Genomic DNA, 27,807 nt, shown 5'->3' on the forward strand with positions numbered 1-27,807 from the left:
CAAAATCTGCCTTCCTATAACTTCTACCTATGGGCCTAGTTCCACCTGCCTCAGCCACACAGGACATGTCTAATCCCCCTTCTCTGTCAGATTTTCAGAGATTTGAAGCTGGTGATCATGGGCCCTCAAGTCCTCTCTCAGCAGACATCTCTGCTCTGAACGCCCCTCCCTGTCATGTTCTCGTCTCTGGGTCGGTTCCACTTGATTACTGTTCCTTTAGGAGGTACCCAGAGTGGAGCTCATGCTTGCTCAGAGGTGGCCTGCCATGCGGAAGGGATCAGGATAATCAATCCTCCCATTTTTAATGCTCCTCATAGTGACTGCCACCCAAGAGATGCTACTTTGGTGGTCATGTCACATTGACTGTAAGCCTGTTCTTGACGTGCTCCTGCCGAGTCCCCATCCCCTTCCTCCTCAGGACTATGATAGAATGTATGGGCCCAAACCATGCCTGGCCATGTAGCTGCCTATTGAGAGCTATTTGGATCCTCCTTGGATTTCCAACATAAGCTGTTTCTTTCCTTTCTGTTTGTCTTCCCTAGATTTGATGATTGAGCCATTCTATCTTTGTCCAAGGAGTATACATAAAAACAGAGACCAAGATAAGCCTAGAACAGAATCTGGCCACTGACCTGGTAGGTGTGAGCAAAACTCCACCAGCTACCAGACTTGCAAACCACTCTGCCATTAGCCCACATTGCTGTCCCTCTCTCATACCTCATATCATATCCAGATATTTTCTACATGCTCTTCTATGGTCCGCATGTAGTATCTACAAGCTCCGTGCACAGACTCATCCTTTATAAGCACCACAGAGTCCTAGAAGGAGCACCGATTTTGAAATCCGAAATCTCAGGTTTCAGACCTGGCTTGTCACCTTCTCACCTTGGACAAATCACTTCAACTCTTTGAACCTCAGTTTCTACATCTGTAAATTAGGGGGAATGCCCATCCTGCTCATTTCAGATGGCTTTTGTGAAGATGAAAGCATTACAGTATAACGAGAAATGGTAGGCAACAGTAAGGTGATGATAATTCATAAACATTTATTGAAAACTGCAGTGCTTAAAAGTAGGGATCACATATGCCTTGTTGAATGTTTTCCATCAGGAGGTTTGATGTGCCACTGCCCATCACAATGACAGGTCCACCAGGAGGAAGGGAGCTAGAGCCTGGGGGTGGGGGAGTCAGCACTCAGGGACTTGGGGTAAAGTAGCGTAAGTACTTCCCAGGAGGGTCTGAAAGCAGGGTAACAGTCGGCCTTTGCTAGTCACGTTTGGTGTCAGGACACATGTTGAGAATACGAGGCTTGAAACCTGCAGGAGGCAAGGCAGGAATGGAACCTCAGAGGTTGGAACTAGAGATGGAGAAGTCCTCGGTGAGAGCTGGGTCTCTGGAGTGGTGGGGGTGGAGGCAGCCGACGTCAAGCTGAATCATGAGGTGAGGATCTATGGTCAGTGCGTGTGGGCTGTTCTGGAGGAATGAGCCTGGGAAGGGAGAAGAAAGACTGGCTGGAAGCCGTGGCGAGCGTGGCCGTGAAGGGGGAGTGGGCGTCTGGACCGGCAATGGGAAGGCCCCCTTATGCAGACTGGAAGAGCGGCGATACAGAGAAGAATGCTGGCATAAATGATACAACAGGTCCTTAGGACAGTGAGGGCAAGGGTTGGCCTTTGATCTCAAGAGGGACACTCTCTCATTTGGTAGCAGGTGCTGAGAGAGAAGCTTGAGAAGAGTGGACATGTTTGTAACACCACTGTAGAGTGGAAGAGACTGCTTACTGGGGCAGCCCAAACACTGTCGGGCAGCAGAGCAGGCCAAGTGGAGACCGTGGATCTGTAGTGGCTCCAGTTGGTGTACTTGTGTGGGTTTTCTCCAGCAGGCTTAGTCGTCCAGGTATAGGGACAAGGATTCTGAAAGAAGTAACTCCAGACCGGAAACTATGTCCCAGATTGACTATGTTTCCTAGAGGATTTCTCTGTAGGGAACGGCTTCTGTCCCGAAAGTAAGGAGAAAGGTGCCGGAGTTGGGGTAGAGACAGAGCTCAGGCCACTCCAGAGGAAGCAGCCATGGCCAGACCGCACTGCTGCCAGATAAACAGCAGGCCACGGGCAGTTAGTTGCCAGGACCCTCCTGGCCTGTAGAGCACTCTGGCTTCCCTGGAATGAGGTGGCCAAAGTCCTTGGCAGGTTGTATGCTAAAGGTGGAGGATCCCAGAACCCTGGTGGAGAACTCTGGAGAAGGGGGCTAGGAAAGCTGGCGGGCAGCATCGCAGCATAAGCCTGTGAGACTCAGAGGACCTCTCGCCCATGGGTCAGGGCCATTGGAACTATGGTGATGGAGAGTATGCAAGAGGCTGGACTATGAGGCACAACAGTCCCTTGGCCTTTGATACAAAGATCCGGTCTGAGGACAGGACTTCTAAATACCTCACTCAAGTCATTCTGGAGCCTTCAGCTGCCTGAGGTAAGCAAGATGGCTCACAATCTAACCAGAGGAATCAACGTCTGGGAGCAGGGCCCAGCCTGGCCCAGGGAGGGAGTCCTGGTGGGGCTGTTGGTAGTTATTGGTAAGACAGCTACTACCATCAACCCTGCCTCTGACCTGGCACTCCCTGCAGGAGAAGGAGGGCATGACTGATACCAAAACTGGGAGGGAGCGAAGGAAAGAACGGATAGTTATTGAGCAACGGTGTGCCACGAACTTTGCATGTTTATCATTTCATCTGTGAGGTAGAGGTATTATTAGCCCTGTTTTTCATTCATTCATTCAACAAATATTTATTGAGTGCTTGCCCGGTGTCAGGTGCTGGAGATACAGCTGTGAGCAAAACAAACATCCCTGCCTCTGTGGAGCTCGTATTTTAATGGGGAAACAGGCCGAAAACCCAGATATATAAATAAAATGTATAGTACATGAGATTGTAGGGAGTGTTAGAGAAAAATAAAGCAGGAATGCTGAATAGAAAATTAGGGAGGGTAACTGGGAAAGGTGACATTTAAGTAAAAACCTCAAGGGCCATATCCAGTTTTGCTCAGTGGTTAGAGCAACGGCCTGCGGACTGAAGGGTCCCAGGTTTGATTCCAGCCAAGGGCACGTACCTCGGTTGCAGGTTCCCTGTCCCCAGTCGGGGCACGTGCAGGAGGCAACCAATCCATGTGGATGTGTCTCACTCTCTGTCCCTTCTACTCTCTCTAAAAAGCAATGGAAAAAATATCCTCTGGTGAGGATTAAAAAACAAAACAAAAAAACCTAAAGGAAGTTAGGGAGGGGGCATGCTGATATCTGGGCGAAGAGCCTTCCAGGCAGAAGAAACAACCAGTGCAAAAAATGTTGCCGGGAAATAAGAGATGAAGTCAGAAAGTTAAGAAGTGTAAAGCATAGGGACACTGTAGGTCATTGTAAGGATGGAGGAGTAACAGGTTTTCAAGGATCACTGCCTTGATGAGAGTGGACTGTTGTGAGGCAGGGAGTCAATAGGGGGCTATTGTAATAATTATGAGAGAGATGACGGTGACTCAGACCACAGTGGATAGTGAAGGCGGTGAGGCATTGTCATGTCCAGGATATATTTTGAAGGTAGAGCTGACAGCTCAGAAGTAGATATAAGGGAAAGCAAAGAATGTAGGCTGACTTCAGATATTCTGCCTGAGCAACGAGAAGAGTGAAGGTCCACTTAACAAGAGGGAGAAATGACTGCAAGAAGAGCAGGTTTTAGGGGGAGTATTAGGAACTCAAGCTGGAGATGCCTCTTAGACATCCAAATGGAGATATTGAGAAGGCAGAGGACTGTGGGAGTCTGGCATTCAGGGGAGAGGTCTAGTCTATGAAAATGAGTAAAGGTAAACGGAGAAGAGTAGCAGGGACTGAGTCCTGGGGCATGCCCACGTTTAGTGCTGCAGGAGTTGAGGAGGAAACGACAAAGGAGGAATGCCCAGTATGATCGTAGGAAAGCCAGGAAAATGTGGTATTCTGGAAACCAAATGAAGAAAGTATTTCAAGAGGAGTAATTAACTATGTAATATGTTGCTGGTAGGTAGGGTGATTATATAAGTTATTGTCCAAACTCAAACACTTCTGAGAGTGAAAGTGCACATTATTAATAATTACTTCAGGATAAGACACATAAACCAAGATCATCCCAGGCAAATCAGGATGTTGTGTAGTCACTCAATAAGAATTTACCATTGGGGAATATTATTCAGCCATAAAAAAGAGAGTGTTTTCTTTTGCGACAGCATGGATGGACCTAGAAGGTACTATGCTAAGTGAAATAAGTCAGTCAGAGAAAGACAAATATCATATGATTTTACTTATATGTGAAACCTAAAGAACAATATAGACAAAAAAAACAGAAACAGACTTATAGATACAAAGAACAGACTGATAGTTGCCAGAGGGGAGGGGGCTTGGGGGACTGAGTGAAAAAAGTGAAGGAATTGAGAAGTACAGATTAAGGATAGTTAAAGTAAAGTGTCTTCCCAAACCAGCAACGTGTTATAGATGGGAAAATCATTTTGAGAGAGACACCATAGTAAATTTTTCCAGCAGCGAATACATACAATGCACTCGGGAAAGTGAGACAGTAAATATGAAAGGAGCTAAAGATAGCCCGTGTGTACTGGTACTTTTTGGAGATACCCAAGTGTCTGACAAAGTATGTCATGATGAATTGACTCTCCTTTTCCAAGTATATAATTACACCATTGGATGCTTTTATTTTCTGTTGCTATTGTGCTTTCCTCCATTTTTTTGTTTCCTTCTGTTAATTGCTATAAGTTATTATAGTAGACATGAGTTTGATTTTAAAGCTTTCTCTGGTATATTCATAAAAAGTATGTGAAGTGAGTACCATGAAAACCTGATAACAATATCTGATCAGGACCCTTCCTCCCCTCCCCTCCCTCCCTCCCTCCCTCCCTCCCTCCCTCCCTCCCTCCCTCCCTCCCTCCCTCCCTCCCTCCCTTCCTTCCTTCCTTCCTTCCTTCCTTCCTTCCTTCCTTCCTTCCTTCCTTCCTTCTAGTTAATCCTCACCCCAGGATATTTTTCCCATTGATTTTTAGAGAGAGTAGAAGGGAGAGAGGGGAGGGAGAAAGAGACACATTGATTAGTTGGAGACAACTGCCTCCCATATGCGCCCAACCAGGGCCAGGGATGGAACCTGCAACCCAGGTATATGCCCTTGACCGGGAATTGAACCCACAACCCTTCAGTCTGTGGGCTGATGCTCTAATCACTGAGCAACACCACCCAGGACTCTTTCATCTTGTTCCTTCCATGATGTTTGTTGTTTTATACAAAGCATCTGTTAATCTGATAATGCTTAAAAATATTTTTTAAAGAAGTAAGTTTCATTTCAGAATGAGGATAGGTGGGTCCAACTGGACCATCCTCACTTTAGGGTTTGAATAATATAGAGAATATTTCATTTTCTTTAAAAAGAATTGACCATTGTATTTAGCAACATGAAAGTCATTGGTGACCTTGAATGATTAGTTGAAGAGTCATTGGAATGGATTCAAGAAAAATGAGAGAATGATCAGCAATGGCAGGTGTAGATAACTCTTTCAAGGTATGTTTCAGTAAAGAGAAAGAAACAAATGTGTGGTGACTGGATCAAGGTGGTAGGTGCATAGGTGACTGTTGTACTATTCTTTCAACTTTTCTGTATGTTTGGAAAAGTGAAAATCTTAAAGCTTTAATAAAAGGGAGGGAGTGTTTAATGTGAGAAAAATAACATTTGCATACTAATAGGAATGATAAGCTCCTGGGAGCAAACGTTGGCCGTAGTTACAAGTATGGGCTGTTTAAATTGAAAGGAAGGTCGAGAACATAGGCACAAGTGCAGGCAAGTGGCAGTGTGGAGCAGGTAGAAGTGCTAGTCTGGTTGTTTCAGTCATGTCAGTGCAGTGGTAGGTAAAAAAGGTCGACTATTGAGATAACAGTGAGGGAGGAGGTGCTGGAAATGTGAAGAAAAAGGAGAAAGTATGAATAGTTATCTAAGAGAATGGGAGAATGACTGGGCTGGTAGCATATGGTACAGCTGCCAAGGCAGTAGGAGGGTCTCACTCACTTGTCCCAAAATTTTCAAAGTCAAGAAATATCTGGAGCCCCTAGGCTAAAGTAGGTAGCTGGAGTATTTCCTTAGAGGAACAGAGTGCCCAGCTAGGGAACTTCCAAGAGCAGCCTTCATTATTTCATTGCTCACCCTGGGGTGGTGAAGAGGTATGTGATGTAATCCACCTGCATGGTTCAGGGCTTCAGACTTCCCTGGCCAGCGCAGTAGGCACACCCTTCACACTTCTCTACAGAGAGAAGCAGTTAGGCCATACTCAGGCCACAGAGGCAGTGAACAGCCAGATGGTTTGTCCCCTAGTCTATGACTTGAGTACTCTTTGCTGGAGGTGGGAGGGAAGAGGAAGAATAGGTTTAGGGGAAGATAATGGACTCCTTTTAAAAAATATTTTGAGCCTACGTGCCAGTAGGACACTTTGGGCAAGATGGTCCAGATGCAGTTGTGTATGTAGTTCTTGAACTCAGAATATAAGGCGTGAGTTTGATACGAGGATTTAGCAGCCACCAGTTGGTCATTGGCATCTGGATGTTTGGAACTTGAACCCTCCAGAAACAGTTATATTTTTCAGTCTTTCCTGAGACTGTAAACAATGGTGGGATACAGAGCAGATGGTGGTCAGCAGTGACTGCCCTTGTGCCCTTAACCTAGGCTGCCTTCCTCAACACCCTCTGAAGGCAAATGGTCATATCTGACAGGTCAGCTTCTGCTCATCCACTGACATGCCTCATTCCTAAGCAGAGGGGGAAAATGGCTGACCCCTTCCTCTGGGAATTCTATTTATCTGTGGCTCTCAGAAAATAATATACCTGTATTAGTTTCCTGTAGCTGCTGTAACAAATTGTTCTTTCACAGTTCTGGAAGCCAGAAGTCCAAAATCGCCATCCCCAGGGTGAAATCAAGGTCAGCAGAGCCATTCTCCCTTTGGATGCTTTGGGATGTTATCTGTTCCTTGCTTCTTCCAGCTTTTGGCTGCTAGCATTCCTTGGCTTGTGGCTGCATCACTATAGTCTCTGCTCCTGTGGTTACATTGCATTTTGCTCCGTATGTTGTAAAATCTCCCTCTGCCTCTCTCTTCCAAGGACACGTGTGAATTTAGGATCCACTTGGATAATCCAGGGTAATCTCTTCATCACAAGACTCTACCTTTATTAGGCTTATATTTTAACCAGGAAACGCAGACTAATAAATAAACAATAAGTAAATTATTGCAAGATAGTAAATTAGAGCAAGATAATATTTGGGGGAAAAGAAAGAGCACGGTGATTGGAGGTTGTAGTATTATATAGGATGGCCAGAGTTCCCCTCATGGGCAGGGTGATGTCTGAATAAAGACTAGAAAGAGGTGAGTGAGTAAGCCAATAAACATCTGGAGGAAGAATGTGCCAGGCCTAGGAAACAGCTCAAGTAAGGGCCCATAGGCAGGAAGGAGTGTGACTGTGGTACAGTGAACAGGGGGAGAGTGGTAGGAGATGAAATAAAAGAAGAAATGGGGGAGTGGGGTGTCAGGTTCATGGATGGCTTCACACTTTACTCTGATTGAGGCAGGAAGGCATTGCATGTGTGGAAAGATTGATCTTTGATAGAAGAGTGGACACTTTTTCAGTTTTATAAAGAGGGAAGGAGGAGGAAGTGGAGTAGATGCAGGCAGTTTGCAGACTTGGTGGGAGGCAGACTCTGATCCCACTTAGCAAATATTGAGCACAGTTCTAGGTTCTGAGGGATGTGGCAGTGAACAAATTAGGCAGGTCTCTCTTCACTTAGAGCTTACATTCTCCATATTATAATAAACCTAGTACACAGAGCGAATAAGTAGAGGAAAAAGATCACTTTAAATAGTGCTAAATGTTTATGAAGAAAATAAGACGAGTGACAGTGACAGAAGAAAGAGACTCATGTTCGACACAGGAGCCGGAGAAGACCTCTCTGAGGAGGTGACATTCAAACAGAGATCTGAATGAAAACAAAGAGCTAGCCTGGGAAAGATCCAGAGGTGTTCTGGAAAGGTATAGATGTGGAAAAAGTTTGTCGTATTCAAGGACTAGACATAAATTCAATATACTGTAGCAGAGTGAGCGGAGGTGGGGGAGGGGGAACGGGACTTGAAACAAGGTTAGAGGTAAATGAGGACCAGGCCATTGAACCTGTTGCTGGGTTTATTCAGAGGGAAGTGGGAAGGTTTTAAGCAGAGGAGTAGCATGATATGGTTGATGATTTAGGACTATCGTTCGGGCCTTTCCAGAGGATGGATTGAGGGGCAAGAGTGGAAGCTGGCCCCTGACCATCACAGCAGTCAACAGGTGATGATTTGGGCCCTGGCCGAGTTGCTCAGTTGGTTAGAGCGTCCCCCCAATAAGCCAAGGTTTCTGGTTTGATCCCCTGACCAAGAATCAACCAATGAATGCATAAATAAATGGCACAAAAATCTATTCTCCCTCACTTCCTCTCTCTCTCTTTCTAAAATCAATTTTTAAAAAAAATTTTTTTAAAGAGGTGATTAATTGGACCTGGGTGGTAGCAGTGGAAATAGAAATTAGTAGATGGATTTAGAATATATTTAGAGATTAACAGGATTTGCTGATGAAATGGATGAAAGGCAGCCAAAAAAAGAGATGAGTCAAGAATGACTCCAGTTGGTTTATTTGTGAAATAGGTGTTCCTCTCTGTAGAATGTGATGATCCTGGGCTCATGGGTAAAAAGAAAAAGAATGACTCCTAGGTTTTGCTTGATCAACTACATTAGCCCAGCCTTGCCTTCCTCACCATCAAAGCCAGAACCCCCGCCCCTACACCATGGTCCTATGCATCATTGGTATTCTTACCATTTCTTCAAGTTTCCATCACACTCCTGTCCTTCTCACTAACTTCAGGCAGCAGGGCCCAAACAGCGAAATCTATCCAGCCACCTTTTCTGCGTCTGGGCTGCTGAACTGTTAGCGGAGACATACAAATATATGCCTTGGCCCCTCTGTGGCTTCATGGTCTCCAGTGTCTGCCGAGTGCTCAGCACTGCCCAGCAGTCCTTGTCCTTGGTTGACTTAGCATGGTGACTCTTTAGCATGCAATCTTTACCATTCATAAGTTACCACAGTCCATTCTTCCACACCCACAGTCCCTAACCCCAGAGATTTGCCAGAGAAGAGAGTCAATGTGGTGAACACCCTCTCAGGTGCCTCCCTTCTCTAAACGCACCTATCAGAGTAGCCATCTTCACATCCCCCCCCCACTTTTTCTGGGGAAAGGTATCCTGCCTTCTGTGCCCCTCCCCTTATACTCTGGCGCTGTCACCTCCCAGTCCTTGGTGCCTCACTCTGCTGTAACCTCTGTCTCTCGCACCTGTCCTTTTCGGCTTGTCTTCAGAGCACCAGAATACAAACGCGCTCAATTCTCCTCCCCCCCCCCCCCCCCCCGCCCTCCACTCACCAGCTACCATTCCATTGTCATCCTCTCCTTCACTACCAAGTTTCTTTAGAAAATGTCAGATCTCTCTTTAACACTCTCTCATTTCTCTTTCTCCTCAACCCCCAGCAGTCTGGGTCTGTCCTCTCTCCACCCCTGATATACGCTTCCCTAAGGGGCCAATGACTTTCATGCATTCCCAAAAGCAGTGTGATAAATAAAAATATGGATGTAAATTGTGTAGATCCATGAGAATAGTGTGAGGGTGAAATAAGATAATGTGCGTAGAGCACTGATAAGTGTCTAGGATATAGTAAGAGCTCAGTAACTGTAAATTACTCTTATTGTTGTTGTTATTGTGGCATACATCATATATTTCACAATTACCTGTGTCTGTATTTGGCTGCCTCACCCATTATCTATGAAGGCAGGGACTCAGAGCTGTTTATTATCATATTTCCAAAGACTAGACAGGGCCAGGGATAAACTGGGGCTTTCCACATATTAGAGAGATGGATGGTGGGCACTGGAGACAGATGGGACCATGTCCCTGGGCTTTGGGTTCTGTTGCCTCTGTCAACAGTCCAGCTATCATCCAGGCTTTCACTGGGGGAGGGGCACTTGCCTCTCATAGCAGCTTCTCAGCTCACAGTTCTCTCCTCCACCTCCCCATGCTTCCCTCCCCTTACAGAGAAGTTTGGGCCCCTTCCCTCCCTCCTTCATTCACACCAGGTAAAGGCTGTCAGCACTCAGCGGGAGCCCTGTCAGTAGGAGCCCAGGCACTGCCCCCTTGAGGGTCACTGTCTTAGCCTTTCCACTCCTCCTTCAGCACAGGCCTCCCTGCCTGTCATACATGTCATGCATGTGGCTCCAGCCTGTCTGGACATATATGTGGCCACAGTCCCTAAGCATGCAGTGGGGCAGCAGCTGGCAGTGTTTCTGACCTGAAAGGGGTTTGCTATGAAACAGTAAGGGATATCGCTGGAAGCCTGGACCTTTGGAGCAGGGAAATCAAAGTGTTGTGAAGAGCCCCACAAAGGCAGCCCTCCACCTCCCACCCCTCACCACCCCCCCACAGACCTCCACAGATGAGCAGAAATTTGGCCACACTATGGTGCCTGTCTCCCTGAGTGCTCCTCTTCCAGCCAACTGGCATTTACTGAGCACCTGCTGTGTGCTTGGCTGTGTGCTCAGGGTGGAAGCAGCCAATTATATCAGTGTGTGGCAAGTACTATGAGGATGGACTTCATGAAGAAGAGTGGAGACCTGAGGAGGGTTTGGTCATCCCTGTGTATAGGTAGAGAAGCTAGAGTCCTTTGAAGAATGGGCAGAAATTTCTCATGTGAATGAGAAGGGTGGGGAGAATTCAGGCAAAGGAACAGTGAATGTAAAGGCATGGAGGTGTTAAAGAGTCTGGCAGAGTCTAGACTCTCTAGTAGTTGGCTATGGCTAGAGCTTAGGGAAAGGGAGGAGAAGAGAGGTGCCAGATCACAGGGGCTTTGTGAGCCAGACTGAGAGCTGAGACACCATCCTCTAGTAGAAGCTGCAGTGTAGAAACCCATATTGAACTAATTTGAGCAAAAAGGAGATCTGTTGTTTTATAAAACTCTTAAGTTCAGGGTTAAACTGTCAGAATCTAGGGCTCAGTGTCTTTCTCCCCATATCTTGGCTCTGCTTTTCTCTGGGTTTGACTGTTCTATAGACAGTTTCTCTGTGTACCCACAGAAGATGGCTCCAGCAGTTCTAGGCCCAGGCTCGGCACATTTTTTTCTTAAAGGTCCAGATAGTTGATATTTTCGGCTTTGCAGCCATATATTCTCTGTCACAACTACTCAGCTCTGCTGTTGTAGCATTAAAGCAGCCATAGACATTAGGTAAATGAATGAGTGTGGCTGTGCTCTAATAAAACTTTATTTACAAAAACAGGCAGCTGGCCTATGGACTGTAGTTTGCACAAGCCCTGTTTTAGGCTTACATGGTCTGTACAGCTCACTATCTGAGGAAAAAAGAGAGACTCCCTCATCCTCCATTGCCCAAATAGTAAATCCCAGAGAAGAATTTGATTTGTCCCTCTTGGGTCAGGTGCCCATTGTGGAGCCAATTACTGTGGCTGGGAGGACTGAAGTATCTTAATTGGCCAGCCTGGGACATATGCCAGTCCCAGTAGTGGTGGTGGGGTCAGCGCAACTGGGACCATATGGAATGAAAAGTGGGATGTGCTTACAAGAAAAAGGGGAAGAAATGAAGATATCCACTGCAACGTGTCAACAAGAAAGCGTGAACTGAGTGCCCCAAGTTACCAGTGATGATCCAGCTTGAAATTGGTCCTGACACAGCCTCAGGGCACCAGGCCAACCCTGGCAGCACCGATGCATGCCCTGCCCTGGCTTTTCCTCTGTGCAGTTTGCACCACAGCTGCTTGATTTACACCCAGTCAGAATGCATTTGCCCACTCATTCCTTCTTCATACCTTGCTCCACCTGCCTGGGTGGGACTAGAGGGAAGATTCACTGGGAGAGGGTACCTGGCGGAAGCTCCTCTTCCCTGGGCAGGTGTTGCTTCACTGTCCAGCCTCAGCAGTCTCTCTCCTTGTCTTGATGAGAAAGTTCTCTTTTCTCTTGTGCCTTCACCTACACTACCCTTGTCCTTGAATACCCTTCCCAGCATTATCCACCAGACTTAGCTCTGTCTTGTCGTTATCTCCTTCAAGATTTTCCTGTACCCTTAAGTTTGTCTAAGACCTCTGTATCCCTACCTATTCCAAATCATAGGATGTGCAGCCATCGTTTTGTGATTATTTGTTTACCTGTATCTACTATTTGCTCCTTAAAGGAAGGACCAAGACTAATTTACATTTAGGTCCCCAGCCAGCACTAAGCACAGGACCTGGCACTGAGTAGACAAGTCGTTTTTGGACGGGGCAGGAGCTTCGTGCTCATACTTGGGATAGTACTTATGGGTGATACCTGCAGTTTGTCGTCTTTGCCTCCGGGCTACTTCCCCCTGGATATATGCCCATCAGCCCTTCAGATTTATCATCCTTTCTCCTCAGACTCCTGCTCTCCTGTGAGATCTATTTAGGTGGTCAGCAGGGACAGTGGTAGTTAAGCTTGAAAAAACATTTAGAAAGTACCCACTTTGCTTATTTGCTTGGACATGTGCCAAGGTCTTACTGTGCAGGGCCATTTATGGTAGGGCTGCCACAGCAAGATCCCAAATAAGACCAAGGTAGATTCTAGAAATCTGTGTCCCTCTGCTTTGTCCACCCCCCACTTCCCAGAGCAGGTTTTTGGAAGATGGATCTGTGGGGATTGGCTTTCACCCCATTTAATGACAGTCTCACTTTTGGGGCCAAGACCTGTGGCTGAATCTAACAGGCTAATTGTTGTGGCCCCTGGTCTCAGGACTCACTACTGGGCCCTGCCTCCCTTTTGTCTCTTGGGCTGGTCATACTTACAGGAACAGTGTCTAGAGGGCTGGCCACCCAAAGAAACAGGCACAGATGGAGAGCTGAAGCTGTGTTGCCCTAATACACCAAATCCACACCTTGGGGCACCTTTTTCAGTTGGGTTGCTGGGAACTGAGATGAAGACCTTACTCTGAGGCTGCTGGTGCCCACACGCAACTAGTCTCCAACCTCTAATAAGACCCAATCACCTTTCCTGCTGATGGCCTGGGCCTTAGGAAACAGTTTAAGTCGATGAGCTAGAATTGGGGACATTACCTTCTACACAGCACCTCAGCCATACCACTGACCATTATATGAGCTGGAACATCCTTTCAGAGGGTCCAAGTTGCCCTTCCTGACTGGTCAGAGTCTGTAGATCTATGGGCATGTCAGCCTCTTGGGTCCTGGGGTCCCAGCCTTGCTGGGAGAGGCACCCTTAGCACGTGCCTTTTTAGAGCCCCAAGTCCCTAAACTACTACGCTCTAGGATCTAAGGGGAAAAGACAGGCAGATCCCAGTGCAACTTCCGTCTTCTCCTTCCCCTGTTCCTTCTCACGCACTCACACACACCCTGCTGAAACCTGATCCTAAGGCTGCCTCGCGTGCTGGGCTCTCCACAGGGCTGGCGGGCTGGGGCCTGTCTACTGGATCCTGCCCCACCCTGCCCTGCTACCCCCTAGGCCAGGGCAAGCAGGTCAGGCACCCCACACCCCCACTAGTCTGACCAGTCATTCTGCACCTCAAGGGCCACCTCCACCCTGGCCAGACTCCCAAACTGGCACCCTGGTCTGGACAGAAGCCCTGGGTTCTGTTCCAGATGCAGCATGAGGCTCTGCCCAGGCCACCTGCAGAATTAACACAAACACACACATACACCACCTCTACCCTCACCCCACCCCATTTCCTGTTGTTTATGGCCCTATTCAGCTTCCAAGGCTCTGCAGGCACTGAGCCACCTCATGGGGGTTCAGCAAAATATAGTGGAAACATTAGAGGACGAGTACAAGCCTCTGCCTGGGGGAGTGGGGCAAGACTGTCCAGAGGAAATAGCATTTGGACTTAAAGGGGTTTTCCAGGCAAATAGAGAAGGAAGGGGGTTGTGTATCCTTGTACATTTAATTGGGTGTGATTTGTGGCACATTACTAGCAACTTATGGTTATTTGACCTATTGTGAATTAAGAGAAAGTTGTGTCCATTTGCATAGCAATGTTTTTATGACATTATAAACTGAAAAAAATAGTCTACAGAGCTGTCTAAAAAATAATATGAAAAAAGGAAAATCAGTACAGATGTATACCAAAAAGTTAATTGTCTGTGTTGTGGGATTATGGGTATTTTTTATTGGTTTCGTGTGTGCATGCACCTATCTGTACTTTTCTCCAAAATTAATGTAAAAGTGACATAAAAAAATAAGAGTTCCCCCCCTCCCGGCTAGTGTTGCTCAGTGGTTGAGCCGTCCCATGAACCAAGAGGTTTTCGGCTCCATCCTTGGTCAGGGCACATGCCCAAGTTGCAGGCTTAATGCCCAGAAGGGGGGGGTGCAGGAGGCAGCCGATGGATGTCTCTCTCATCAGTGTTTCTCTCTATCCTTCTCCCTTCCTCTCTCTCTAAAATCAATAAAAGCATATTTTAAAAAATAATAAGGGGTTTTTAGCCCTGGCCCGCGTGGTTCAGTTGGTTGGGCGTCGTTCCATGCACCAAAAGGTTCGATTCCAGGTCAGGGCACATACCCTGGTCGAGGGCTCGATCCCCGGTAGGGGGCGTGCAGGAGGCAGCTGATTGATGTTTTGCTTTCATATTGGTGTTTCTCCCTCTCCCTTCCTCTCTCTCTCAAAATCAATTAAAAAACAATTTTTTTTAAGGATGTGTTTTTTAAAGTAAAAATTAACATAATGAACTTTCTAATCAGCTGAAAAAGGGGGAAGGGAGAAGAAAAGAAAAAATATGTTGAGAGTGTTTGGCTAGATCTTAGGAGATTTCATTAGCACATGACATCCAGTACGTATTGGGAGCAGATAAAATCCTGTCCAAGCCTGACTGAGGAACTTGGTAAAATTTTATCAGCTCAGCTCCAACACAGAAGGAGAGGTTCTTGCTGCAGGCTTTTCTAGGGACCTTGTTTCCTTTGCTGTTACACATGGACTATGGCCAGCGTCCTCAGTGCCTCTAGTGTACCATCAGATATATTCACTCAGGTGTTAAGTGCTCGGTATGAGAAACATGCGTGACCCTTGTACACAGAAGGGAAGTGTGCTAACTCAGAAGTGTGAAGGAAAGCTGCTGTGCACCTCCCCATGCTATCAGGTGTGACATCTTCCTAGCAGCGAGTAATGGGGAGAAAGCAGGATCAAAAGTTTTCTGCCTCTTTCAAGCTCACTTCAAAACCTCTGATAATATTAGATGTCCAAGTGATTACTGATATCATTTCTCCTGGGCATGGAGATTATAATGGTGCTAGTGATGATGGAGATGAGAAATGTAGGCTTGAGTTAGAGTACACTGTGGGATAAGTTGTAGGGCTTAAAGGGCCTCTCCTCCAGTCTTCAGTTTTTCAATGGCTGAGTTAGTTGAATTAGAAATAAAGAGACAGAGTCACCAAGGCCTAGGCTTCACACATTCATTCTTGGCCAAGAAGGCCCTAAGCAGCCCCACAGCAAGGAGCAGCACAGTAGATAACCAGGTGCTGGCCACCTTCCAGGATGCCAAGCACCCTGAAAAAGGTCTCTAAGCCTGGGTGCTAGGTTTCATGTGAAGCCGTGTTGTCCACACGTCTCTGAAGAGCTTGGTTCCTCCTGTACCTTTTCACTCTTCTCCCACTCCCTTCCACATCCTGTGTGACTTTGTCCTGTCCTCCCCAGGCATGCACCCTGCCCTGTCCACTCTTTCGCTTTCCCAAGAAAAGTGAAATTCACCTTTTCCCTTCTCCTCAACTCAATATCAGTTCACCCTTCCTTTCTCTTTTCCCTCCTATCTGTCTTCCAGGCCAAAATTACCCCTTCTTAAGCTCCATACCAGTCCCTCACCTCCGAGCTCTGCGTTCCCTCTGTCCTCTCTGTCAGCAGAAGTGCTCAGGCTCCTGCTTGTCTGAAGCCTCCCCTTGGCCCTGCCTCCCAGCCTCCAGATACTGCAAATTTTCTCTTCTAAACCTCTCCTGTGGCTGTTCACCGACTTTGCCCTCTCATCATGAATTCTCCTTCTCCTCACCCTGGGTGGTCCACCTCTCAGAATTCTTTCCAGGATTCTGTCTCCTTGCACTCGCTGTGTTTTGAATTATTTTCCTGCTCCACTGGACAGTATCTGGTCTCTGTGTTCCCATATTGCAGGAACAGTGTGGGCAGCAGTGACTATTTGATGGGTGCATGCCTGGATAACCTGCCAGAGGGCTTCCAGCTTAGAAATATTGATCCCTGGTGAGCGGGTCTTGTCTCTCCATTCCTATAGCTGGCCACATAAGGACTGGCCAGATCTGCTCCTTTAAACTCGGGATCTGCTGAACAAGATCTGTCAGACCGCACACAGCAGCTACAAGTGAACAGGCTGGGGTAGCAGGGTATGCTGGCATATGAAAGGTGGCCTCCAGTAGAGCCATTGGCAAGAGAGATGTACAGAAGAGCCAACCAGTACTCCAGCCTATTGCATTTGGGGATCCTCAACAGCCCTGTTGTATTCCAGGTTCTCCAAGCCAGCACCCATGTTCCTGGATGACTCTTTCCGCAAGTGGGCTGGGATACAAGACTTTGTGCCACCTTTTGGGATCAAAGGTCAAGGTATGTTGAGAACCCTGACCCACTCCACACTAATATCTCATTTTCCAGACTATCTCCCTGCACTTCAGGACAGGGCTGTATCCTCGGAAGTGCCTATGCTGGGGATCACCCCTCTCCCACTCTCAACAATGCCTTGTAATCTCTTCCTCTTTTCCTTTCTGTATTTTTCCTCACTTATTTATTTTTTTATCCTCACCTGAGGACATTTTTTTCATTGCTTTTTAGAGAAAGTAGAAGAGAGAGAGAGAAACATCAGTGTGAGAGAGACACATCCATCGGTTGCCTCCTGCACATGCCCCGACCAGGGCCGGGGATTGAGCGTGCAACAGAGGTACCTGCCCTTGGCCAGAATTGAACCCAGACCCTTCAGTTTGTGGGCCTACGCTCTAACCACTGACCAAAACTGGCTAGGGTTCCCTACTTCTTTAATGGAATATTTACTCCAAGCCCAGCACTTTGTCAGGGCTAGGAATATAAGAGTGGAATAGACAGATGTGGTCCCTGTCTTCAGAAAGCTTCAGGCTGGTGGAGATACAGACATTCAGAGTGCAGGACAGTCAGGGATCTGATGAGGGAAGGAAGAACATGGTGCTGAGAGATCATAGAAAAAGTGGTAACAGAGATACTGGCACTAGAAAACTAGGTACGAGGTGGAAGATCCCAGAGAAAATAGAGGCCATCCCCCACAAATGCCCCCAGGCGCCTCCTTCATCCCCTCATGTTTTTCACCTGTCCTGTTACTAGGCCCCCCATCCAGTCCTTTCCTATCCTGTCCAAAGCCAACTTTCTCCCTATATTCTCAGAACTCTATCTGCTTCCGTTGCCTCAGGGACCTCACTCATGTGGGCCCCTCCTAACGTAGACTTTCCCACCCCTGATAGTTTGACAGTTCCGTGTCTTTGTCAGGCTCCTGCACTGTTTCACAGAATGGTAGAGTATGAGCTTTAGAGTCAGATACAAAAGGATCAGATCCCAGGACTACCTTTTTACTAGCTGTGGCCTTAGACAAGTTACTTAACTTGTCTGTGCTTTAGTTTCTTCATCGGTTAAGTGGAGAAAATAACATCATTGTATTAGGTTGTGGTCAGAATTAAATAAGATAATTGTTAAAGGGGTACTACCATGTGGCCAGGAGACCCAAGAAAACCTGAATCCTCTATTCAGCCAGCCCAGCCCTCCCTGGAAAAAAAAACAAAAAACAAACCAGTGGCCAGCAAAAGGACAAAAGGTTTGACCTCAAACCTCCAAGGACAGATCTAATAGGTTGGACTGAACCATATGAAAAACTCCTTTTTCCTCCCTCGGTGCTGGTAGCCATGCCATCTACTCTTTTCTCCTAAATCCTCACTCAACACTGGTTCTACTAAGCTACAAAGGCCAGCAAAGGCCATTACAGAGCTCATCAGCCAGCAACAAGAGAACATTCAAAAAGTTTATGCCCTTTAGGCTAAGGTTCCACCTGCTAGAAACAAAAGCCCAATCCGTATCCTTGACCTTGGCCAATTAGTGGCAAGATGGTTTTCCTCAGAGGTGAAATTAGAAGTGGGAAAAAGGAGGGGACCTGTGGCCTTTACTGAAGCCCACCATAGAGGATACTGAAGGCACTTAGTATAGAACATTCCTTAAAGATTTGTTTCCTTACCCCATTCTCATTCAACTTCTGTAAAGATTAGCTGTGTCTACTGTCTCCTCTTTCTCACCATGTACTCCTGAAGAAAGTTTCACCCCCACCATTCCAGTGAGATTGCAGTGCCCAATGCAGAGCATACTTTTTAGTCCTTAACTTGACCTCTCAGCTGCATCTGACAATGTGGTCCATCCCATCTCAAAAAATGATGAGGTGGTTATTTTTAAAGTTGGAGGCATCCTTTTTTCACATGAAATATTTTAGGCACATAAAAACTAATATAATGAGCATCCACGTACTCTCTACTCAGCTTAAGAAATAAAGCATGAGATACAGTTAAAGCTCTGTGTGGCCGTTCCCACACCATGCCCCTCCTTCCCAGGAGACCATTACCCTGGTTTTGGTGTTATCATTCCAATGCCTGTTTATGTATTTCTACAATGTATGTATATATCCATTAAGTATATGACATTCTTTGCATACTTTTAAACTTTACAAATAGTATTATGTGTGTGTGTGTATATATTTTTCAAAAAAAATTTTTTTGGCTTATGCTTTTCAGATTATCTGTACTGGTACATATCTCTCTAGGTCATCAATTTCTCTTTTTTTCTTTTTTTTTAAATTACTGTGTAGTATTCTACATACCACATTTAACCTGTTTTCTTTTGGTGGACATTTACCTTGCCTCCAGTGTTTTGCTATTACAAACAATCTGCAATGAACATTCTTGTACAAGTCTCCTTAAACAAATGTGCAAGTGTTTTGATGTTCTCCACCTAGGAGTAGGTCTATGCACAGTCTATGCACATCTGTATCCTTACTTAATATTATTAAGATACTCTTCACATGCCTGAAATTAGCTTCAAAACAATAAAGTGATGGGGGAGAGAGATATAGATGATAAAAGATTGGCCCAGTGTTGTTTATTACAGCATGGTTGTTATTTTTTAATACTGTTCTCTCTACTTTTGTATGTGTCTGAAGTTTTGCAAAATAAATTGTTTTTAAAAGTGCTGGAACATAGTATGGATGGTGTAAATACTATTATTATATGCTTTATATTTATAATATTTATAAATACGTCTTTTGTTTGCCAAACAAAAAAGATACTCTTCACTATGGTTGTGCTGATTTACTTACTTATCTATAGATCTTTATATACATTATCTTTTTATCTTTTTAACAACTCTGCAGGGTAGGAATTACCGTCTTCATTTGCAAGATAAAGAAACTTAAAGCTCAAAGAAATTAAGTGATTGCTCTAAGGTCTTAGGTAGCAGAGCCAGGATTTAACTCTAAAACCAATATTATTATACATGATATTATAATCTCATTGTAGCAGAATTTGAAAGGAGAGCAGTTATCATTGCAGACGCCAGAGAGAGGCCAAGAAGAAAGAGGTCTGACTAGTGGGCATGGGATCTGAGAGCACAAAGGTCATGGGGCCCTTGCTGAGGGCCGCCTGAGTGGAGTGCAGGCAGGCAGATGTCAGGCTGCAGGGTGGGAAGAGGTAAGGAAATAGGCACAGCCTGGCAAAAAACAGGATTAGAGATAGACAGTGTTCAAGGAAGGAAGTGAGGGGAAGAGTGTGTCAGAAATGAGGCAGAGCCCTGGCCAATGTGGCTCAGTTGGTTAGAGTGTCATCCGGCACACCAGAAGGTCGTGGGTTCAATGCAGTCGGTGCATACGGGAGGCAACTGATCAATGTTTCTCTCTCTTTCTCTCTCTCTTTCTCAAATCAATAATAAAATAAAATAAAACATATCCTCAGATGAGGATTAAAAAAAAAAAAGAAATGAGGCAGACTGGTCTGGCTGGGGAAGCTGGTTGGGACCGCTGTTCTTCATTCTTGGTTGTCTCCTCATTGGTTCTCTGGTGTCTGCTCAGTGGGGACACAGAGGTCAACATAATGTGGTCTCTGTCTCTGAGCAGGTACTCTCATTCCGGGCAAGTCCCAGGCCTGACTGCAGAGCTTCCCAAAGCCAAATGAGACTGCCGGGGAAGGGCTGGGAAGAAACTGCATGCCGGTGCTGGGGACTGGCTCCAGGCAGAGCTGAGTGTGCCTGCCTGTTCTCCTACCCCCCTCTCCTTTTTCAGGGAGAAAGTTAAGCCAGCAGCCCCACCAAGCTTGTTTCCAGAGCTCCCTCTCCCCACCTCCACCTCCACCCTAGCCCCAGGAGCCTTCAAACTGTCTCATTGGAAAACATTTCATGGAAACCTAAGTGCCCTTCTAACAGTAACTTCCTTCTTCTATCCACAGACAATCTGATCAAAGCCATCTTGTCAGTCACCAAAGAGTACCGCCTGACCCCTGCCTTGGACAGGTAAACTCCTCACTGCCCGGCCTCCTGCTCCTCAGCTACCTGGCATGTTGAGGCCCAGCTGGCCTTTCCTAGACATGAGTAGATTCTCCAGCGCATCCACATGTGCACACATAGTACACATGCTGGGGTGGGTGAGTAGACAAGTGGGGCCATCTAGCTTGGCTTGCATCCCGTGAGCTACAAGCACTTAGCAAGACATCTCAGTCCTCAGACAGCAGAGGTCTCAGGGTAAGAACTGGAGATACTGGTCTGGGATGTGCCCCGCTTTGGGACTAAGGAGCTAGGTGGTCAGGACAGCTGAAGGGGCCAGGGCTTACATCCAGGAGGGAGTGACACTTCTGAAGCCAACAGACCCTGGATGAGAGAAACCCCAGGATCAGGGGCAGGAGAGCAAAATGAGTAGGGTCCCCTGGTGGCTATTGGGAGCAAGAGAGCTTCTGAGTTGAATATAAGTCCTGGAACCTCCAGTCCCATTTCTCTGTTCTTACTTTTCTGTCATAGCCCTGAAGGTCAGCCTACTTTCTCTCTCTCCTAAATGCTGCCTAAACCCCAACAACTCTTGGGGGAATCTTTAACCCAGAGTGCCATCTTACCAGAGCCTCCTTCCTCACCTACGCGGAGCTAGTGCACGAGCCCTTTCCACACCCATGTTTTCCTGGAGAGGTGTCAGGGACTAGGGATGTCTGGGTTCCAAGTGGCCCAACTACCACAGTATGGTTCTGGCCTCTTCTTAGAAATGCTGTCAGAAGCCCATTGGCTTTCTTCCTCTATCCCAGACTATGCCTGGTTAAGGGCATGGGGTCGAGGGCCAAAGGGGTTGGGGAGAAGGAGACTTGGTGGATAGCTCTCCAGAGGCCTCTGCTTCTCCTCTCAGCCTCAGCTGCCGCCGCTGCATCATCGTGGGCAATGGAGGTGTCCTTACAAACAAGTCTCTGGGGTCACAAATTAATGACTATGACATTGTGGTCAGGTAAGCTCCCCAAAGCAGTACCTCGGGCACCTGCATGTCCTGGCCCAAACCCTGGTGCCTGTGTCCACTGAGAACTATCTGGCCATCTGGCCATTTGGGCTGGAGGTCAGCAGAAACCTCAAGAAGAACCTGGGTTGGAGGATTTTGGAACTAAAAGCTAGATGGCTCCTGGTGACCTGGGCTCCCCATTCTCTGTACCTGGGGTATTCTGGGGTCAGAGTGCTTCCCCAAACGTAGACCACAGGCCACATGCAGTGAGCCCAGGGCAGGCTCTGACTGGGTCTGCTCTCTGTAGACTGAACTCAGCACCTGTGAAAGGCTTTGAGAAGGATGTGGGCAGCAAGACCACCCTGCGCATCACCTACCCCGAGGGTGCCATGCAGCGGCCTGAGCAATATGAGCATGATTCTCTCTTTGTCCTCGCTGGCTTCAAGTGGCAGGACTTCAAGTGGTTGAAGTACATCGTCTACAAGGAGAGAGTGGTGAGCTCCCTGTGCACCAGCTCCTTCCCTTCTCCTCTTGCCCTGGCCTTGCCCAGCTTCCAGGTCAGCCCTTTCCTCTGAACCCAGCAAAGAACAAAAAGGAACCTTGCAAAAGGAGCATTAATGACCCAGAGTTGAAACACCCAGACTCAACCAAGGGTGACTGGCCCAGGCTTCTGGAGTTGATATGCCTGATCTGCTCCCTGCCTCCAGATACCCTGACTGTAGGTCCTTTCTCGCCGTCTCTAGCCACACCCCAACCCAGACCCCAAATCTCTCCCCAACAGCCCCTGTGGGCCCTTCTCCTGCTTTAGATCCCCTGGTAAGGAAAGCTCTGAGTCGGCTAGCCCTAGCATTACTCCTAATCTTCATAGACTCCTGCCCTGCCCTTGTGGCTGCTGCCTCAAGTCCCTCTATCCTCTCCGAGGCCTCTCTGGCTCTGGGTCACATGGGTCCACCCTCATTCCCAGACAAAGGAGGAAGGCCTTATTTGGACCCTGGGGCCGTTCTGCAGGGACAGCAGACCCATCAACTTGAGGGTGCTAGTTCCCAAATTTGTGTAATATGGTCTCTCCCTACTTTGTACTTTTACCACTGACCTGCAGTTGGGCCCCCAACTTGCCATTGAGACTGGTTCCATTCTGGGAATAGATTCTCTACTCATGTCCTAGGCAGGCAAGGGTTGGGGCCTGTTTCTTCAGGGAGCTTATGTGGCTGAGTAAGCTCAGACTGCTCGTTAGTGGACCACACACTGAGTCCCCTCCTCAGTCCTCTATATCTCAGCTTGGGGCCTATGGGGACGCCTGCCAACTTGTCCAGGCCCATTCCCCGTCTCCCCTCAACCAGCTGTCACCAACCACCCCAGGGGGAAGGGCACTGCAAGTTTAGGCCATTCATCTTCCAATACCCATGCCTCCTACCAGAGAGAATGGTTACAAACAGCCCTCTGCCTGCAGTAAGGAGCTAGTTCTTTCTGGATGTTTGGAGGAGAATTGGGGGTGGCCGGAACAGCTTAACCTGCCAGTGGAGGTCTCAGTGTAATTTGGTTTAACGCCACAGCCCTTTTCTCAGGCAAGGCCAAGTGCAGACAGTGTCAAGTAGGTAGCAAGCAAGAGAGAAGACAGAAGTCAGGTACAGAAATTCAGGTAGATGGGACAGGAGGGAAGGGGAGCCCACCTCAGAGCCAGGCTGAAGGAGGCAGCCAGGTTCCTCTGGTCCAGCCTGGCTCATCAAATGGGAGAAAAGGGTTTGTCTTCAGCCAGCCCCAGCTGCAAGCAGGCCCGCCCACTGCCACGCAAACCAGGCAGAGAATGGGGGCAAGGGAGCCCGTCTTTAGAACTAGAGTCTGATGCATTAGTGTCCTCAGAGCCCCTTTTTGCCTTGAAGGCAATAGAATTAGAATCACAGGTAGGTACTTTTAAGGGAGAAATGGGAGCAAATTGGGTCTGCTTTGGTGAACCTCAGGGAGCCTAGAGGCTGCTTTCCCACTCTGGCCTTCTGACTGTCTGCCCTCCCTCTCCTGGCACATCCTTTCCTCTGACCATGGACACCTGTCAGAGGAGCTCCCAGAGGGCAGGACCCTGGTCCCATTTGCTTTTTTACCCCTTATTGTCCAACCCCCATAAATTATCTGGAATTGGCTCAAACACCAGGCCCTGCTTCCTGCTGGGATAGGACAAGCAGCCTAAGTCAGAGGCCAGCAGGGTGGGCCAGGGCCAGCCAGGTGCATGTTATCATATGTTCCTCCCAAGAACATCAAGGTCAGTTAATTCGAGGCTCTTACAGTTCATCCAAGGGAGTCAGGAAAGAAAGAAGAAAAGAAAGTAAGCCAACTAGAGTCTGAAAACTCACTGTACTCGGGCCACTCAGGGAGCAGACAGCAGGGCCTCACGTTTCCCAGGAAGACTGAGGAGCTCACCGCCTAACCTGGCCTTGGCAGCAGGATGATTAAAGGTACTAGACCAGTTGGGATGAGGAAGTGTGGGCTGTGCTCAGGCACACTCTCACCCGTGCTGATGTCTGTGTCCTGTCCTGTCCAGGCCATGCTCCGGGATCTGGGACCGGACTTGTGTTGGTGAGAACTCCTTCACATGGTTGATGGGGTGAATGGGAAGGAGAGAAAAGAGATGGGGAGGAATCCTTTGAAGTTCTATAAACCTTCCCTGCCTCTAATGTCAAAGATAATTTGGGTCTTGAGAATGAGCTGCCAGAGGGAAGCCAATGATGCCCATGGCTTCACCAATCTCAGCACCAGAGTGGGCCTGCCCAGGCCCTTCTGGCTACCCAGGAAGCCTCTTCTTAGTACTCTTCTCCACTCCAAACCCAGGACTAATGCCTTCAAAGGACCTCTCTGCTCTACTTCATTTCTCTGGGCTCCAAGACCCAGGTAAATGTGGGAGTCTCCTTCTCCAGGCCCATCCCACCTGGTGCTCAGCCACAGGTTTGTCCTGCTCCTGCAGTGATGTCTCCAACTGTGCAGCCACTGGAGAGCTCTCTGTACCTGTCTGGAGCCTCACCTGCAGAATTCTGGCAGGAGGTGGCTCTATGTTCAGGAGCCAAGGCCTGGCTGGGCAGGGCTGGAACAGGTATTAGCCTCAGACATGGCTGCTACGTGCCGCTTGCTATGTGAGCAGTTGCTCATTGTGTGTAACTTTCTGGTACCCAGGAGTCTTGATGGGATATGGAAAGATGTGGGAAAGGAAGACCAAACCCAAAAAAAGCCTGTGTTAGGACTGGCCCTACTTACTTCATCCATATGGGACCTCTCCTCGTCACCATTTGTTGTCATTTGGTTCCCTGATTCACTGGACAGTAGCACCAATAACTCCAAATAAGTTAGCAGAAGGCCTTTTATCTCCCAGATCCCAGGAGCCCTGAGCAAGCCAGTAGATGGAGGAGTTCCCAGCAGGTTATGTGTGCTCAGGACAGGTCGGACGAGCACCGGTGGGCTATTGAAGGGGGAAGCTGGGACATGAGGCATGGGTATATATATGTAAGCCCATGGTCGGGGGGGCAGCCTCCGGCTCTCGTGAAATTCTCAGAGGCACATGTGTCTCCATCCTTGCACACTCATTTGCAGGCATCATTGAACTGTTCTCTGTGCTGGCTCCGTGCTGCTCCCTAGGAATACAAAGATGAATTAAACATGGTCTTTGACCCATAGTCACTTATAGTCTAATGGGAGAGATAGCCCTGAAACTAGTTGTGATGCAGCATGGTAGGTTCTGTGGCGTGAGCACCCTCCTCCTGATGTTTGGTGAAGGCTAGAGACTCCCCATCCATCGTCCTTAGGCCTGGAGAGGACAGGACATGTGAGACGCAGAGCTCACTGTGCAGTCACTCAGGCCCTCTTCCTCCTGCCCCTGCCAGTCTCCCCCAGTCCCTTCCCCAGGATGCCTGGTAGCAGAGGGCTTCAGCAGCCCTGAGGAGCTGCCTTCGCAGTCCCCTTGCCGCCTCCTCCTCACTCCTGAAACTGGGAAGCTGACCTCAGTGCTGAGGGGCCTCTGACTGGTGATCAGCTCAGTGTGGCTTAGAGGCCTGGGTGGGTTGGTATGGGAGTGGTTCCAGTCCAGCAGGGGAGAGAGGAGGACAAGGGTTGGGGGTTAGCCTCTGGACAGTCTTGACACAGGCTTGACCTTCCAGCCATAGTTCAGTCCTTGGGGAAGGAAGGAGGGATTTAAGAGCCTGACCAGGACCCCTACATTCATGCATAGGGGGACTGGGCCCGAATTTGAGGAAGACAACATGGTTTAAGAGGGAAAGGCAGTTATAGAGTTATATAGATGTAGGTTGAAATTTGGACATTGTCACTGAGCTGGGTACCTTAGGCAGATTACCTAGCCCCTTAAATTTAGTCTCATCTGTGAAATACGAGTGGCACTACCCATCATTCAGAGTTTTTAAAATTAAACCAAATTAAATATAGAAACACCTAGCATAGTGCTTGACACTTAGTGCTATCTATGCCAAATATTAATGCTATTTGTTATTTTATTATTATTGGTGGTGTTGCTTTTGGAAAAGTTCTATTGCACTAGGGATTGAAGCAGTCTAGGCTGTAGGGCCTGGCCTAGGAAGTGGCCTGAAAGCAGAGTCAGAGGCCAGGCCTAGAGTAGGGAGAAACGCGGGACCTCCTGGGAAAGGCAGTGGGGTAGGCTAATAGTCTGGGAAATCCACAGGGCAAACAGGGCCACCAAGTCCCCATATAGGAGGCATTGTTGGACCAGGCCCAAGACATGGATTGAATGTCCATCTTCACCTAAACCTATATTCTGTCCCAAACCTGAGAGGGATACAAAGCTTTGGGATGGGCTGTGCCCAGAAGGAGCTCATTATTCACACCACTTCTCCTTAAGAGACACTCAGTGCAGGGCACCTAAAAAGGTTGGTGAGGCTGGGACACACCGTGGACTCTACTGCTTGACGAGGTTTGTCCTGAGCCAGCAGCCATGGTCCCCACCCCACCACTGCCTCCTTTCCAGACCTCTGAGACAAGCTCTCCTGGGATACCATTTCCTTTGCAGCCATCTCCGGTGGATACCACTCTTTCACACATACCCCTTACCCCGTGTTCATTCCCCATTGCCACATCCTAACCATTGCTCCTCCACCCTCAGATAAAAAGTGCTCAGGACTTGGGACTCATGTCATCGCCAACCCCTGCTCCTCTTTGTCACTCTTGTCTGTGACCCCTTGGTTACTCTGTCTCATAATCGTCATCAGTGTTCTCTTCCTTCCGCCACCTCTTCCCCTTCCTGCCTCCCTCTCTCCTCCTTTTCCTCCTCCTGCATCCATCATGGCTGTCATTTATTAAGCTCTTCAGTTTACCAGCCTTCTTTGAATTCCTTCATCCCGTTCCCATAATGTTCCTACTAGATGGGTACTGTTATTATCCTCATTTGGGGGATTAGCAAACTGCGGCACAGAGAGGATGAGTTACATGCTCAAGAGCATAAAACTAGTTAAGCAATAGAGCTAAATGTAGACTCAGCTCTGGTGGTTCCAGGGACAAATCTGACCACATCACCCTCCTGCTTAGAACCCTCCATTGATCGGCTCCTACCTGCCATGGCCTATGAGAATGGGAAGAGCTACCATTGCTGAGCTCTTCCACCTGCTGGGCCCGGACTACCTGACTGACATGCACTGTCAGCCAGCCATCCCAGCAGCCCTGTTCGGACAGTGCTATGAGTAAGTGGTAGAACAGTGTTTTGGACCAAAGCTGTCCCACTGTAACCATCGCACTGTAACACCTCCCATTTATTCATTGATTCATGCATTCAGCAAATCCAAGTAAATCACCACAATCATGTGGATCCCCAGGCTTCAAATACTGTTTCTCACTTGACTATTTCCTCTTCCCGTGACTTCTCGTCCAGCCATTCCAGTGCCAGGGAGTCATCCGTGGAAAGAGAAGCTGCAGCTGAGATGGCAACACTTGGTAGTGTTACCTAATTAGCATCTTGCTGCTGCTCCCCACTCCTGTGTCCTTTCCCTTGTCGTCGTTCTCAGAACCTACTCTCACCATCTTCAGTTCTGCTGTACCTCTATCCCTGTTTTAAGCAGACATCTCACACCCAGCCCGCAGGGAAAGTAAAGGTCATCACCAGTCAGGAACTCTCCACTTCCCAGCCTTCAATCTGCAAACTAGCCTGCACCCCCACCCACCCTTACACCTCTCCTCCACCTTCCTTTCTGTGCCTCTCCTGTTCGAGGTC

General features: G+C 47.9%; 1 protein-coding gene across 4 annotated transcripts in view; it reads left to right on the forward strand.

Annotated features, from left to right (window-relative positions):
- Positions 1-27,807, forward strand: part of ST3GAL3 (ST3 beta-galactoside alpha-2,3-sialyltransferase 3) — a 96,660-nt gene that overhangs the window by 52,487 nt on the left and 16,366 nt on the right. For all 4 annotated transcript variants that reach the window (XM_087820380.1, XM_087820379.1, XM_087820381.1 and 1 more), the window contains 4 exons: positions 16,590-16,684; positions 20,575-20,638; positions 21,513-21,608; positions 21,904-22,090. In XM_087820380.1, the coding sequence (XP_087676506.1) occupies positions 16,590-16,684; positions 20,575-20,638; positions 21,513-21,608; positions 21,904-22,090 (442 nt within the window). The remainder of the gene's footprint in view (positions 1-16,589; positions 16,685-20,574; positions 20,639-21,512; positions 21,609-21,903; positions 22,091-27,807) is intronic.

Source organism: Miniopterus natalensis, chromosome 9 (genome assembly GCF_054644295.1).
Source record: "Miniopterus natalensis isolate mMinNat1 chromosome 9, mMinNat1.hap1, whole genome shotgun sequence".
Classification (NCBI taxonomy): domain Eukaryota; kingdom Metazoa; phylum Chordata; class Mammalia; order Chiroptera; family Miniopteridae; genus Miniopterus; species Miniopterus natalensis.